General features: G+C 34.1%; 1 protein-coding gene across 9 annotated transcripts in view; it reads right to left on the reverse strand.

Annotated features, from left to right (window-relative positions):
• Nucleotides 1-1,890: 1,890 nt before the first annotated feature.
• ZBTB44 (zinc finger and BTB domain containing 44) overlaps nt 1,891-16,045 on the reverse strand; it is a 66,667-nt gene continuing 52,512 nt past the window's right edge. For 2 of the 9 annotated variants that reach the window (XM_034666095.1, XM_034666091.1), the window contains 4 exons: nt 14,198-14,282; nt 12,897-13,006; nt 11,234-11,534; nt 1,891-9,224 (listed from right to left, as the gene is read on the reverse strand). In XM_034666095.1, the coding sequence (XP_034521986.1) occupies nt 8,942-9,224; nt 11,234-11,534; nt 12,897-12,912 (600 nt within the window). In that variant the 5' untranslated portion in view covers nt 12,913-13,006; nt 14,198-14,282 and the 3' untranslated portion in view covers nt 1,891-8,941. Of the gene's footprint in view, nt 9,225-10,535; nt 10,645-11,233; nt 11,535-12,896; nt 13,061-14,197; nt 14,283-16,045 lie in introns of all 9 variants that reach the window. The other 7 variants (XM_034666094.1, XM_034666090.1, XM_034666093.1 and 4 more) reach the window with 5 other exon arrangements.

The raw sequence follows: 16,045 nt of genomic DNA on the forward strand, positions 1-16,045 counted from the left end.
CCTCTGCTAGGAGCCTGCTTCTTCCTCTCCCACTCCCCCTGCTTGTGTTCCCCTCTCTCGCTGGCTGTCTCTATCTCTGTCGAATAAATAAATAAAATCTTAAAAAAATAAATAAAGTGAAATGCTTTAGCAAAAAAAAAAAAATTTACACATATAAAAAAATGAATTACACTAAACTTTGGGATTTGATGTTTACGAGAAGTTTCTCCCACTTAAACTCGTTTGTTAACTTATTGGTTTGGTACTTAGAACAAACATTCCTGTTCAAAAGAGAATGCCCAAACTATTAATTTCAACTCTACCAGGTAAGGAGATATACATCTTTGGTTATTATATTCTCTGAAAGGAAGCGTTCTGGTATGTAATTCATATGTAAACCAAACTGTAGGATATAGATAACCCTTAAACAATATGCAGTTGAACTCCGTTGGCCCACTTTTTTCTTTTCTTTTTTTTTTTTTTAAAGATTTTATTTATTTATTTATTTATTTGACAGAGATAGAGACAGCCAGTGAGAGAGGGAACACAAGCAGGGGGAGTGGGAGAGGAAGAAGCAGGCTCATAGCAGAAGAGCCTGATGTGGGGCTCGATCCCACAATGCCGGGATCACGCCCTGAGCCAAAGGCAGACGCTTAACCGCTGTGCCACCTAGGCGCCCCGGCCCACTTTTTTCTGATATGATTTTCTTTGATACAGTACAGTACTGTAAATGTACTTTTTCTTATGATTCTCAGTAACATTTTCTTTTCCCTAGCTTACTTAAAGAATACAGTATATAATGCATATAACATTAAAAATGTGTTAACTATGTTATCAGTAAGACTTCCAGTCAACGGCAGACTATTAGTAGTTAAGTTTTTGGGGATTCGAAAGTTATACATGGATTTTCAACTGTGTGGGGGTCAGCACCTCTAACCCCCCACATTGTTCAAGGGTCAACTGTAATTATTTTAATTTCTACATTCTACATTATTATATATCACCTGTGGCTGAGACTACTGAGAACCCAACACAGGGGCACCTGGATGGCTCAGTTGGTTGAAGTGCCCGTGAGTCTGGGTTTTGGCTCAGGTCATGATCTCAGGGTTGTGAGATGGAGCCCAGGCTCCACACTAGGTGGGGAGTCTGCTTAAAATTCTCTCTCTCCCTCTGCATCCTCCCCCGGCCTCTCTCCCTCTTAAAAAAAAAAAAACGGGGTGGGAATGAAAAAACAATACTTCTTAAAATTTATCACTCACTGAAGGAAAAGAAAATGTTTCTTAAAATTTACCCTCTTCCTCTCTGAAGTTAATTCTAAAGTTATCTAGTAGTTTGGGATCAACGAAATAATTTTCTTTGTCTGTTACTCATTCTATATAGACCAATTATCATTAAAATCCACACTGAGATGAATCTAAAGTTAGAAAGCCCTTCCTTTAGGCTGTCATAGGCTCATTACCTATGCAATGAGCTGTCCACAAGTACTGGTTTTCTACTTTCTGGTTTTAAGATATTACTGAAATGTTATCAACAGGTCTCTCAACAATAAAGTACAACTTCAGAAAGATTCAGAGCAACTTCTAAAGATGCAACCCACCCCTTAAGGAAGTAGTCTTGCATAAGAACCTGCCTCAATAGCTCTAGGACCTGACCAGTTTCTCTAAGTAGCTTCCTTTTTACTATCTCTTTCAATCTTAGAGACAGTGCTTATGGAATCTGTGCACTATTAGCTCTTTTCTTCCTCACCCAGGAAGCTGGAGTGTGCCATTTAATGTAAGACTCTCTGGTCTGTGTGCACTCAGTGGATGCGTATTTAAGTAATACGTTATTCTGATGACTTTCTCATCCACTTCTCAACCAGCAACACCAATTTCTTCCTTCCGGCCAACAATAAATAACAACAGCAGGAAGTTTTACTCCATAAAGCATTAATAAGATATTTTAATGAGAAAAAAAATCTTAGTCTTATGTTTCTATTCAAAGACACTCAAAACTAGTTTTTCCCTGCCCATCCCTTCTAACTGCAACTTTATTTGTGACCATGTAATAAAGGCCAGTTTAAAGATTTTTTTTTTAAAAAGTTTAAACCTTTTTAAAAAAGATTAAACAACCAGGCTAGCAAAAAGGTACTCAATACATACTTTCCTTATATCAAACAAGCTAATATTTCAGTACAATGTAACTATACAGAATATATACAATACACATATGTTCACAAAGCAAACACTATAGGCTCAGAACAGAGTTGGAAAAACATGATATTCACATTGATTACAATAACTCTAAAAATGATTGTAACGTTGAAACGGCACTTAGTTTACAAAAAAGTCACAAAAATATATATATATATATATGAAGTCACCAAGAACTATGGTTCCTGTAAAATACTAATAGCCAGATACTAGTATATAAAATGTGAACTTCTGACATTGTATACATTTTTAGGAAATAAAAGAAAACAAAATCCAAAACCATTTTCGTTATTGTTGAAAGTCAAACATGCCAAGTAACTTAGCTATGGCCACTGTCACCAAGTAAAGCCATATTTAAATGAGATGACAACTGGATACAAAGCTGGTGAACTGGGAACTGGCACAGTTAAGAGAGTTGTACTGGTTCTAGGAGAGGGTAGAAGACATAAAAACACCCATCCACATACTTAATTCACATTTCTGCTCCAGCATTACCCTCCCCCAAGGGCTTCACAAAATGCCAGTGCCCAAAAAGAATCATAATGCTGCAAGGTAAAAAAGTTTCCCCCAGACTTCCTTGATGTTGGCCTATAGGAAAATATTAAGCATGCATCGGCTAAACAAAGCAGTCAGTCACCCATCTGGAAAACTGTGGTGCACAGTTTCCTCCCAGGCTGGTTGTACTAGAAAGTACTCCAGTTTTTAAATGGAGCCAGATTTATATGTTAGCTCTGTAAAATATTGAGCTACTGTAGCAGCAAATATGAAATTACAGAAACAAAACCACAATTTTATTTAAAAATTCATTTCTGTGACATCAAAACAATTTTCCCTTCGTATCTGTCTCCTGTAACCAGACATCAATTTCTTCTATCACTGAAGTATGGTCAAATTCAATCTGACTTTCTCATTATGCTGCTGTGGAAAAAGACAAGTCTTAATCTGGAAAATTTTAATTTACTCTTAAAAATGAGAATACAGGAATTTCAAAGTAAAAAAAAAAGTCTGTTCTAAAAGCATCTCACAAATATATATATTTAAATATTAAAATAGGCTACCTAGGATTTTTATAAAATGGCTTTTGAAAAGATAGTAGAGGCACAAACATGCCATATACTATCTTCCAATTGGACATAAGGTGCCACAAGGGTGCCCTACAAAGAGGCAGGCAATCTCTATCTGATGCAACAGGAGGCACCAGTAACAACAGAAAAATCAAATATATTATTGGGACTTGGATCAAAACCAAATTTTACTCTATTAGGGACTGTTTTTTTTTTTTTCTTTTTCATTATCTTGAAATATATGCATTAGAAGCCATCACTTTGTATAAGGAAGAAAATGAATACTTATGATCTTACTCCTTCCAAATACCTGGTGGCATTCATTTCAGGCACCTGAAAGATGAGAAGCAGTGCAACGTTCAGTAATTTAATGGACTGCTCTCAGTATGACAGACTTTACATAGCATCTATCAACTTGAAAATTAAACTGATAACTGAAATAAAACAAAGCTTTTAGAGAAAACACATTTACAGAAAAGGTTCTCTCTAGAAAACAGATGTTTCTAGGAACTGCACGAAAGGCTTCCCACCTTTAAATGAACACAGCTTCCACTAAATGCCAATGGAAACATGTGTTAAGGGGAGATGACTGGCTCCTCTTGAAGTAGGGAAGATTTATCCTTTCTTAAAGGTGATGTACTTTGGTAACCTGAACATTCAATTACAGGATGATTTTTTAGCTTAACTGGATTATGAAATCTGGATATAGTTAGTCCAGCATTTGGAAAAACAAGGATAATTTAATAAAAGTCATGACACTAGCCCCTCAAACCATCGAGCAGCGATTTTGTCAATAAATCATCAAAACTGAACCCAGGGCTTTAAGCTTACTCAGAAAAATTAGTCAATTTAAAAGAGAAAGGCAATAATCAAATAATTAGATTTTATAAACCAGGCACTTCAAACTGAAATTAAAATTTTTAAAGTTAAAAAAAATTTTTTTTAAAAAGTTTTTGTTTTCAGTCAATGGTCTCAACTTTTAAATTCTTTGTAAACTATTATATACACAGGAACCTTGGTATTAGTTGTAACTGGCATGGGGCATGCACGGAGGAAGCTTACTTAAAGTAGCATAAGCACTTTAAGGCAGTTTCGTATTTTGGATACTGCCAAACTGAGATTCCAATAACATCGCCTGACATCTCCGCACAGACTATCTGTAAAGACCTGGAACTGTTTTTTTCTATCATAAAAATATAATCACTACAACGTAGTGGAAATATCTAACTGCATTAGTTTAGTATGAGGTAAAAAAAAAAAAAAGTACAACTAGGATGTCACTAAGAGTCTACACCCCATAATCTGATATAAGCTTAACTCCCCCATTAATAAATTTCAACACATTTATAATCTAAGAACAAAATATCCACAGAATGTCTGCTCCTTAGTTGAACCTGGAAATTGGTTCAATTCCACTTCACTGTTTAATCTGAACCATTATTGCTTTTGGCAAATTCAGCTTGCTGAGGACTTTCCAAATAAAAATAGCCTATATCATCACATTCAGTCAAGCAATATGAGACTAAAAAAGTGGGTATAAGCAAAATAAAAAATAAATTTAAATTTTGACCATTTTAGCTTAAAGCTAAAGGAGTATGCTTAGCTATAAATATTCCTCATAGATGTGTTTATATAATAGAACTCTCCCCAATTTTGTTCCACTGCTTCAGAAAAGAAAAATCTAGTTTCTATACATTCTTCTCTCAGTTACTTTTAAACTCTAAATATATTATAAATAAAGTATCTTATGTCAATAACTTAGAGTGAAAATCACCTTTATTACCTTTTAGCAACTTTGGGTCGCTTCCAAATGCAAACTTTACTAGTCACTCCCTCCCCCAGTTAATATTAATATCTAGAAAACTATTCGCCCTCACTTGGATGCATATTTCAGAGTTTTAACTTCACATTTTGCAGATGAGTGAAAATAGAGTAAGTGCCACATGAAATCTCTTCATCAATTCATCAAATCTCAAACTCCTTTCAGTTAAGATACTACAATTTTAGGATTGTTCATTCATCAAGCAATAACAATGATTCTCTCCATGTGGTATAGTAGAGAGTTGCCCTTACCTTATACAGTAATGTATTTTTCAGGGACTACAAATCTAAGAGACTAAAACTGATCTGAGAATCTTCAAAATTAACAGCCACTAAACAAGATAATTGGCCTCTATTTAGATTGAGTACAAAAATAAAATAGTGAGAGACCAAATAAAAGACTGAAAGAGTTGATACAGCTTCCAAAGGTTCCCAGGGAATCACTTATACAATGGGGAGAGTCTGGCTCAGTAGTCAGAAGGTAACGGAAGTACCAATGATACTGCATTAGATATGCTGACTAGTCCATTCCATTTGATAAAATATTGTAACAAAACACAAGTTCTTCTGTTTGTTTTTAAAACCAAAGGGCATGTGTCATAACATGGAGCCAAATTATTTAACCCAGAATGGTTGCTGAGAGGTTAAAAATGTAAGACTGAATGACGCTAAACACTTTAGTACACTTTGTCTCACTGAAACTGAGAACTTTAAAAACTGGCAATGTAATCAAATGTGCAACTAATTATGTGAAATACAAATTAAGAAGATTACTTGAAATTCCAAATAAGAGAAATTCATTTAAATGAATTTTGGATGATAATTTCCATCTGTATCCATTTATAAAAAATTTGAAATAAAAAAAACCCAATATTAATCCTTTTGTTTCTGAATCATTACAATCACTGTCATGCTAGACGCTTCCATTGTTAGAATATACCCCTAAAAATGGAAAGAATAACTGCAGGAGCTGTAACATCCAGTATCGCAGCAAGCATCTTTACTCATTTCTAAAGTGTATCACACCTATTTGGTAGCATAAAAACGGAAAATAAATGCTTTTCTTGTATAAAATACTTGTTTTTAAAAAGGCAATTTATCCTGCATCCTAAAATTTAAGCCCTTTAAATATCACAAAGTTACCCTCTTGGGCCTTAACAAAGAACTATGCTTAAGTATTCTAAACTGGAATTTTTTGTTTAGTTTCACTGGCAATTTCTAATGGATGGGATAATATAACTGGCTTTCACCTCTTTGCAATGTCTTCCATATGTTCTGGTTAAACTTATACATTCAAGTATCCTTCTCTTCGATGAATTTTAAAAAACCTAAGTAACACTATGTACATAAATTTATCCCTTGCAGCTTAGTTTCTTAAAACAGATCCATAAGCTAAAAATCCTTAAACTGTCTATCAAGAAAAATGCAGAGCCTCAATGAAAGAGAAAAAAGGCCTCTGTTTATATCATTTTATGTTAAATACTTGTTAGCTACTTGTATTGATAAGATTTGTGGAATAAACAAACCAAGTTTACATTTTCATAGTATATTCAATTTTTTCATTAAACTTGGAAATCTGTGCAATTTGTAATTACCAATGAAAATCTTAAGTTTCCATTTGGGAAAGAATAGCCAGTAGTAGTAATCCTACATTTCTGAGAACACAGACCACTTCAGAGCTGCCAAAATTGTGGCCTCTTTTAACGTAGAGTTCTCAGGATAGGGGATGTGCTTAAATGCGTTCAACCATACAAATCCCCAGTTTTCTTTTCTTTAACCCTATTTCTTTGTTTTTTCTTCCTTCCTTCTTTTTGCTTCCTTAAAAACAAAACAAAACAACTCTCAGAACTAAAGGCAACAATGATTCCTGGTCATAATTTTACCTATTCTTTGTTTTGCCAATATAAGACTTTAAAATTAACTCCAAGGTTTATCCATTGGTAGGCATAATAATTTTCAAGAATATGTATATGTATGACATTAAAATAAAAATTCCTGACCTTTCTAGTCAAGACACAGCAGTACTATTACTAATGAAGTATCCCAGTCGGTTGCAAAAAAGTAATTCAACCCTATTAGTAAAGAAGCATAAAGGGTGGAAAGCCCTTCATCACTTGTGTATGTTGTTCTTCCTGAAGGTAATATACCTATGTTTGGGAGCAAAGAGGGAAAACAGGTTCAAGACGGAGATAAGGAGTTGAAAACAAGGTAAAGACAGCAGAATCTAGAAAAAGAATGCTACCTGGAAAAAAAAAATCTTCAATGCATTTACTTTCCCTTCCTTTATATTTATGGGAGGAAAATCAATCACAGAATTAGCCAATTAAAAAATGAAACAAGTAAAATCACTATAACTTAAAAATTAATTTTATTATTAAGGTCTAGCACCCAGACAAAAATTCAGGTCTCTTGTTTTGAATAAGAAACTGTATTTAGTTTCTTTTTCTAATATAATCAGGTGTTTTCATAATTATTAAACTTTGGGTATATACATAGAAAAAAAGTTATTCAGAAGTTCATTGTTCATGGACTCATGAATATTTAGGGTCAAGGTCAGTGATGCTTTAATGGCACCAGATGAAAAGTATACTCCAGTCTAGAATATCACATTAATTTCAACTATAAACAGGAAATTTCATTTTTTTAGCAGCAAAAGAGGTGATATTAATTTAAGGTTTTTAGTTTTTTTAGTCTTAATGATTCTTTTCCCCCCTAGATTGTTGAGTCATAGATCATTAATTTAAAGCCTCTTATCTCTTACATTATTGCTTACATTGTGTAAAAACTACACTAACCCTTTTAATAAACTTGGCAATATCTAAAAATATTATGGAACAAAAAACAAAGTATCACTGACATATGGAACTTTGTAAACCATCTTAGCTGGGTTAAGAACCGTAGCCTTAACAGAATTCTTTTATTTTGTCCAAATTAGCACAATAGAAACATCCCCAAGATTACATAAACCTAGATATAAATATATCGCTATCTCCAATATTTTTCCTTTATATGATGTCATGCCAGTATATGCAAGAGGAAATATTGTTTATGGGGCAAGAGGAAAAATGATTTAGGCAATGACCTAATTAGCCAGGCACTGACATTCAAAGACCAGGTAGGTAAACAACAATTTTAGTCAGAAAAGCAGTATTAAAAGAGTTCCTATAAAGCTGAGATTTATGTACTTCATTTTTCCACTCCTGGTCATTTCATGCACAGCCTGACTATTCTCAATCACGGTTCTCTGATTTCATGGAAGAAAGATTATTTGGAGTGGTACTAAAAAAGTTCAGGGGATGCTATCCCAACACCAAATTTTTACTGTGAAAAATAACAGAAATGACAAAGCTTAAAAAAAAAGAAGAGGAGAAAAGAGTACATTGGATTCCAGAAGTATTTACCCTAATAATTTTTAGGAAAGCTTACGGTAAATATTTCTAAAACCAACAGGCTTTACAAAATACTGTACAATGTCCTGTTTATAAGGAGTAAACATGTATTCAGGCTACCTGCCAAATTCTGTTCAGTAATTTGTTTCTGGTGTACCCTTTCATCTCAGGAAGGTCAACAACCATCTGAATTCTTCTTTACCTAATGATCTCGTTAGCCTACTTTTAATAATGGAAGAAGAACTGATATATGCCTTAGGTCAACTGGTTCTCCCTAAGTCTCATAGTTTCAATTATGTTTCAACATCGTGTTATTGTGCACTTACAGAAACAATCTCTCAGTCATGAAAAATAAAACATCAGTTGTGGGGCTTACAAAGTAAAAAGGGAAATTCTTTCCCAAACCCTTTTTTGTTTAAAAAATTAATTAAATTTAAATGTACAAGACCAAGCACAGGCACTTTCCAAAAACCAAAAATGAAGCCAAACCATGAAATTACTCAATGGTTATAGAAGACAGCTCTGATTTTGGGGGGTCATCTCTGGTTGCCTCAGTACAAGCACTGGTCTTTGGCTGCTCTGGCATTTCTTCCTCTTTTTCTGCCAGCCCACCAAGAGACCCCAAGGGGAAAGTGCTTTCACAATTCTGGGTCGAGGAGACCTGTGAAATTACAGGCATTTGAACAGAGGAGTTGCTTTCAAAACTGTGTTCTCCAAGATCATACTGAACAAGGGTCTCTTCTTGCTCCTGGTTTAAGTAGTCCGGTACTAGGAAATCACTAGATAAGAGGCAAAGGATGAAAGAGGGAGTTAATTTTCAAACCAGTAATAAATTAGCCACAATAAAAAGACCTGATTTGTAAAACAAGACTGGGATTTTTCATTTCTCTAATTCTTGACTGATTATATATAATTCAGGATTTTCAATTTCTAAGCTTTACTAAATATGAACCAAAACCATCCATCAGAACCAAAGTACAACTCTCTCTAACCACCAACAGATAAGATTATCACCTTCCTTGTCATTTTAGACACCTCAACAGCCTTTCTTGTTCTATGGAGAAGAGTTTCTGTATACAAACAAATGCAATTAGCATGCTCACTCAAGCGAAGATCATTTGAATAACTTATGCTTAACCTTTCTTGGATTACATACTAATTAAGAGGTATATAAACTTAGCTTTTTATTACTTCCTGGATATAAGTTAGTTAAGAAACTAAGTTCTTATGCATAAATGGCATTATATTTGAAAATGAATGTCATGAGATTGGTTATATATTAGTCCTCAGGAAGAATTTATTAATATTGAAAATATTTAATATTCTATTAGAATAATTAAAATATTTAATTTTTGAATATGGACAGTAAAATATACCAAAATTTTAACAACAGTGGATATTATCCCTGAGTGGTGAGATCAGAAAATATTTTCATTTCTTATATTTTATACTTTCCTATATTCACTAAATTTTCTACTATATGCATTTTTTGTAAAAGAATAAACATTATAAAATAAATCTTAGATGCTTTAATTAAACCTTTATTGCTGAACTAAAAAAAAGTTCATTCTACCAGGAATGTCAATAACTAATACATTTAAGAAGGTTATTTTATAATTTGTCCAGTATTGATAAAAAAATTAAAATATGTTCATCTGCAAAGCAATTTAAAATTTTCTATGTTATATTTTCTAAAAAGAAAGGAGGAATGGACGATAGAGGGCTCTGTACAGGGAAGATACAGGGAATAGGAATGGTTAACTGAGACACTATTTTAGTTCTGAACAAACAATGTTTGATATGACATACAGAATTTAGGTTAAGTGATAGGACAACCAGACACTCAGACATGATTAAACAACATGAATGTCGGGTTTGGAGAGAAAAACAAAACCTATGCAGCAATAATTTGGAATTTATTGAAAAATAAGATTTAAAAAAATAAGGATGGTTTAAAATTCAAAAGTTTAGGAAGATTTCATTTCATAAAAAACAAAGGATGCCTACAGATGTGTATTTCTGATAAAATATTAAAAAAAGATGACAGAATTTTATATCTAGAGACCTTAGAAATCATCTTTAAAGCTTACATTTTATCTTTCTCTATGTTTCAAGCTTCTTCATTTGTAAAGTGACACGTTCAGTCATAACAGCAGTTAGTGGTAGAGCCAGAACTAGAACCTGATTTCCTTGGATACTCTATAAATCAGAAAGGAACTCTATTATAATAAATTATTAATATTAAAAGCATGGAGCTCTAAATTGAAAGAAAAAGGAAATTTGATCTAAATAGTCATATCTCCATCATAGTTGCTCTTGAAATTTCTTTCTTTATTGGTAAATATATGTTCCTTTATATAGAATTTTAAAAAATGAGAAGTGGTCAAAAATTTTACTGACATCCAAAGAGTCCGAAGTAATTCAGTATCATTAAGATCATCTGACATGGTAAATTTTCCAATAAGGTCTATATTACTTATGTTATTGAAAAAACAAAAACACAAAAAACAAAACAAAACAAAACAAAAAAGACAAAGCAAGAGGTAAGTAGTCTACTTCTGTAGGGAAAAATTTCCAATACCAACTAGAAAAATATTTATAATTGTATACTCAGAAGACTCAGCAAAATTTCATCAGATCAGGAGATCAGAGTATGGAGAGTGGGAATTTAAAAGGAATGTGACTGATTAGCTGGCAACCTGATAAAAAACACAGCAGGCTGCCCTAAAAGCAGGAAAAGAGAGTTTAGTCAGCAGTTTTCCTGGTTCGTTTTTGTTGTGCACCTCACCTGCTCTGGAAGTAGTTTGCTAGCTCTGACGCTTCATGGTTCAGACTCCTCAGGTGCACGATTAAATTTCCAGAGTTGGTGAACATGGCGCCACATGTTTTGCACTCGTAAATCCGAGGCTTGCGGATAATGTGCCGGGAAACCCTCATGTGGTGTTTATATTCCCCGAAGGAAGTGAAAGTGGCACTACATATCTGGCACCGGAAACAGCGTTTACCTTCATGCTTTAGGCGATGCATCTTTAGCGAGTAAGCCCTGGTGAACTTTTTCCCACAGCGGTCACACTGAAATGGTTTAATTCCTACAAAATCAAGCAAAACAAAATATTATCTAAATACAAAATACAATGAAAGGTCACAGACCTCACAAATTTCTGAATTATAATTTTGTAGCATTAGGTAATTTAAAAAGACAAAAATCACCAGCAAAAATGGATTCCAATTCAACATCTCAGAAAAGGTACAGAAAATTTGAAAAGACACTAGTGCTTAAAAAAAAAAAAAAAGAAAGAAAGAAAGGCGTTAAGAGGAAGAGGTAAACTCGTTAATATACACTGAAGTTGATTTTTGAATATTCTTCTAAATCGTCTAGTTTATAGACTTCAAAACATAATTTAATCACAGGATTTAAAGAGTTGAAATCTCCATAAAACATTATTTATTTCAATTTCATTAAAGTAGTACAGTTTATACTGAAAAGATGGAAAAAGGACCTACTCTTCATTCCCTGAGAAATGAGAAGAAAAAAGGAAAATTCTAACCTCTCTGAACATAATTAAAAATCATAGAACTATCATTTGGTGAAATGGGTTTTTGGGCATTTAATGTAAAGTGATAGAAAAATATGTAGAAACTAATATATGAATTTAGCAAGTATATTAATTGTCTCTTCCAAGTAATTCTCACAGTTCTGGCAAAAAAAATTTAAAAACCTTCAAAATACAATCTGTTGATTTAATAAAGTCATAGGAAATTGATGTTAGCTCAAGGACTATTAGACCTATCTAGGGCACAGGAAATTTAAGATAATCACACAGCTGAAAACAGTAGCAAAGATTTCCTACTCTATCAGAGGTCAGTGTTTTACCCACAAGAATTTTGTTGCTGTTATGTGATCACCGAACTTAAATTTCAAATCTGTTTTATGTGTCATTTATTAAAAATCTTTTGTACTAAAAAATACTACAAAGCTGATTAATCAGGGAACAGAGAAATTTAGGATTGCAGAATTGAAATTAAATTATTGCTATTAAATTTTAAAAAACACTTATTTGGAAATAATTCCAACCTTAAAGAGAAGTTATAAGAATAGTACAAAGAACACCAATAAATACCCTTTTAATTTCATTTGCTCTACCATCTGTATTTGTGCTTCTCTATTGCACATATACACACACACCCAATATATCCAATACCTTTTATTTATGTATTATACACATATACCCCTTCAAGTTTTAATCTGAATACTTATGCCTGTGGCAAATATGCTAATAAGCAAATAGCTTTCTGACACCGTACCAGTTAAGCAACAGACTAAGGCTTATCTGATTTCTCAGAGACATATTTTTTAAACCCCAAAATACCTGTTTTCTATTTTTTACTGGGATTTCTAAATATAATGTTTCAAGTACTCATTTATGCAACAATAGGGAAGGTGACATTACCTGAGTGGATGAGCATGTGCTGTTTTAGGTTCTGAATACGGGTGAATCGTACCCCACACGTTGGACACTGAAAAGGTCTATCTGGACCATTTGGACTTGGTCGTTCTGTACTGCTGGTAGAAGGAGCAATGTAGAGTTGGTAGGGATACTGAACATTTTCCAATCTAAAAAAACAGACCAAAGAAGGCAACCAGATTCTGATTTTTAAGTTGAATAAACATTTCTGCACAACTTTAAATGACAAAAGAAAAATGACTATTTGAGAGTTTAACTGTTAGATTAAAAGTTTCATTCATAGCAATATGAAAATGTCCAGAATGTCCAGCCATCTTAAGTAACATATCAAAAATGATTTTACCTCAGGCATCCTTAATCTCTCTAATCCTTTCCTTCTTAACACTGCTTTAATTTAGGTCTTCATCAATACAAGGCTGAGTAACTCCCTCTCTTTAGCCCCCTCACCCCTCCAAATCCATCCTTCTGTTTCACAGCGATCTGATTAAACCAGCCACTCCCTCTTTAAAATCCTGCAATGGCTCGCTGTTACCTTCAAAGTCTAAACCCCTTTGCAAAGCATAGGAGATCCTTATGATCTGGGTTCTATTACTTTTCCAGCTTCATTTCTTCTCATATTCCCCAAACATACTATATATATATTATATATATATATATATATTATATTATATTATACATATTTCTCTCAATGCTGTGCTTTTGTACATTTAACTGATGATGATGTTTAGAGATGGGGAAGACTGGATGAGCAGTATTTAAGTGGGGAGTTAGCCATGTTAAGTCTGAAATGCCCCTTATATGTCTTTGTGGAAATATGAAGCAGGGAGGGACAGTCTGAAGATAATGACTTAGGAATTATGGGTATATAGATGAGGACTTGGCAATCGTTCTCTGTAGTAGGTCAAGCAATAAATATTTTTGGCTTTGCAAATCACATGATCTCTGTTTCAACCACTCAACTTGGCCATTCACAGACAATACATAAACAAATGAGCATGGCTTATTGGAACATCTGATTTACAAATAAAGATGGTGAACTGGAATTGGCCTGCAGTTCATAGTTCACCAATCCCTGATATAGATACTATTTAGAAGTAATGGGCCTGGGCAGTCTTAAAATGCCAAAAAACCCTGTATAGCTGGTCTAATTCATGATGTATTGACCTCTTTACTCTGAAAAATAAAATGAGGTACCAATAAACTTCTTATATCCAGTTACGATGTTTGGATGTACAGTTGCAAACACAGCCCTTTATAAGAAAAGGACATACTACGTTGGCACTAACCGATCATCATCATCTGGATGAGCATTAGTGCTAGAAGTGCTCTGAAGTGTAGGTAACCCTTCAGTGACGCCTTCATCCACTGAGCCTGTGAATACAAGGACAAAAAGAGGACAGCTGTCAATACTGTGGTATAAATAAGCCAAGATATTAATTGCAATCTGTATCTCCAAGCCCCTAAAACACAGAACATGAAGAAATTGTTAACTAGAAATCATATGTAAGACAACAGCCTTATATTACTACTTAAATTCTTTCAGGAGTATTTCTTTGATATAAGTTTCAGAAACAAGCAAATTCAAATGTAAACAAAAATTTGCATAAAATTAAATAATGTTGTAACAATCATTTAAGGAAGCACTAGTTTTATTTTTGAAAACTTTGTGACATATGACCGTACATAGAACTTTTATGTAGAATTCAAGAGACAGCTATAAAGTGAATACATATCTGTGCAACCTCTATACAAGTCCCACTAAAATACTGCCAGAATCCTGTAAGTCCCCATTTACCCTACCCTGATCACAAACCCCTCCTTCCAAGAGGTAAACACTTTTCTATCTTTTATGGTCATTACTTCCTTCCCCTTTTTCTTGTCCCTCTTCTTTTTAAAAATAATTTTATTTCCAACATATGTAACTATAAACTATGGGTTGGTTCTTGCTGCAACACAGCCATGAACCATCTAGGGCTGCTTTTATACCAGTGGCAGAGCAGAGTCATTGCAGTTGTGACAGAGACCACATGGCAGCTGAGTCTAAAACACTATCATGCCCTTTAAGAGAAATCGACTGCCCTCACCATCAACAGTTTTGTATTACTGCCTGCAAACTTTATATAAATTGAATTACACTGTATGTACTCTTACGTCTTCTTTCTTTCAATATTGTGGACTGATCCATGTTATTATAGGTGAAAGTTTATACTGTTCGTAATATTCATAATCTATCCATTTCACTTTTAAGGTACAGCTTCAGGCTAATATGAACAATGCTGCTGTGAATATTCTTGTACATGTAACTTAATGCACATATGCATTTTTTTTAGGGTTATCTATACTTAGGAATGAAATTGTTGAGTTGGGACACCTGGTGGCTCAGTTCATTAAGCATCTATCTTCAAGTCAGGTCATGATCTCAGGGTCCTGGGATCGAGCCCCACACAGGGCTCCCTGCTCAGAGGGAAGCCTGCTTCTCCCTCTCCTCCCGCTTGTGCTATTTCTGCTTGTCTCTCTCAAATAAATAAATAAAAAATCTTAAAAAAAAAAAAAGAAATTGCTGGGTCATAGGATATGTGTATTTTTTTTTTTTAAAGATTTTTTTTTAAAATTTATTTAGTTGACAGAGATAGAGATAGCCAGCGAGAGAGGGAACACAAGCAGGGGGAGTGGGAGAGGAAGAAGCAGGCTCATAGCAGAGGAGCCTGATGTGGGGCTCGATCCCATAACGCCGGGATCACGCCCTGAGCCGAAGGCAGACGCTTAACCGCTGTGCCACCCAGGCGCCCCAGGATATGTGTATCTTTATTAGAAAATGCGAAACTCTTTTCCAAAGTGATGGTACTAAATTTTCATCACTACTCGCAACGAATGCGAGTTCTGTCATTCTACCTCCTTAGCAATACCCGGTATCGTTGAATTTTAAAATTTTGCCAATCTGCTGGGTGTGGAGCAATATTCCATTGTGGTTTGAGTTTTATTTCCCTTATTACCAATGAGGTTGAGAACCTTTTCATATATTTACTGAACCCCGTTCTGTGAAATGCCTGTTCCGAGTCCTGTGATTGAGTTGTCTGCATTTTATTATGAGTTTTTTCATATTTCAGTGACACGTTACAAATATTTTTCTCCCT

This window comes from Ailuropoda melanoleuca, chromosome 8 (assembly GCF_002007445.2).
Source record: "Ailuropoda melanoleuca isolate Jingjing chromosome 8, ASM200744v2, whole genome shotgun sequence".
Lineage (NCBI taxonomy): Eukaryota > Metazoa > Chordata > Mammalia > Carnivora > Ursidae > Ailuropoda > Ailuropoda melanoleuca.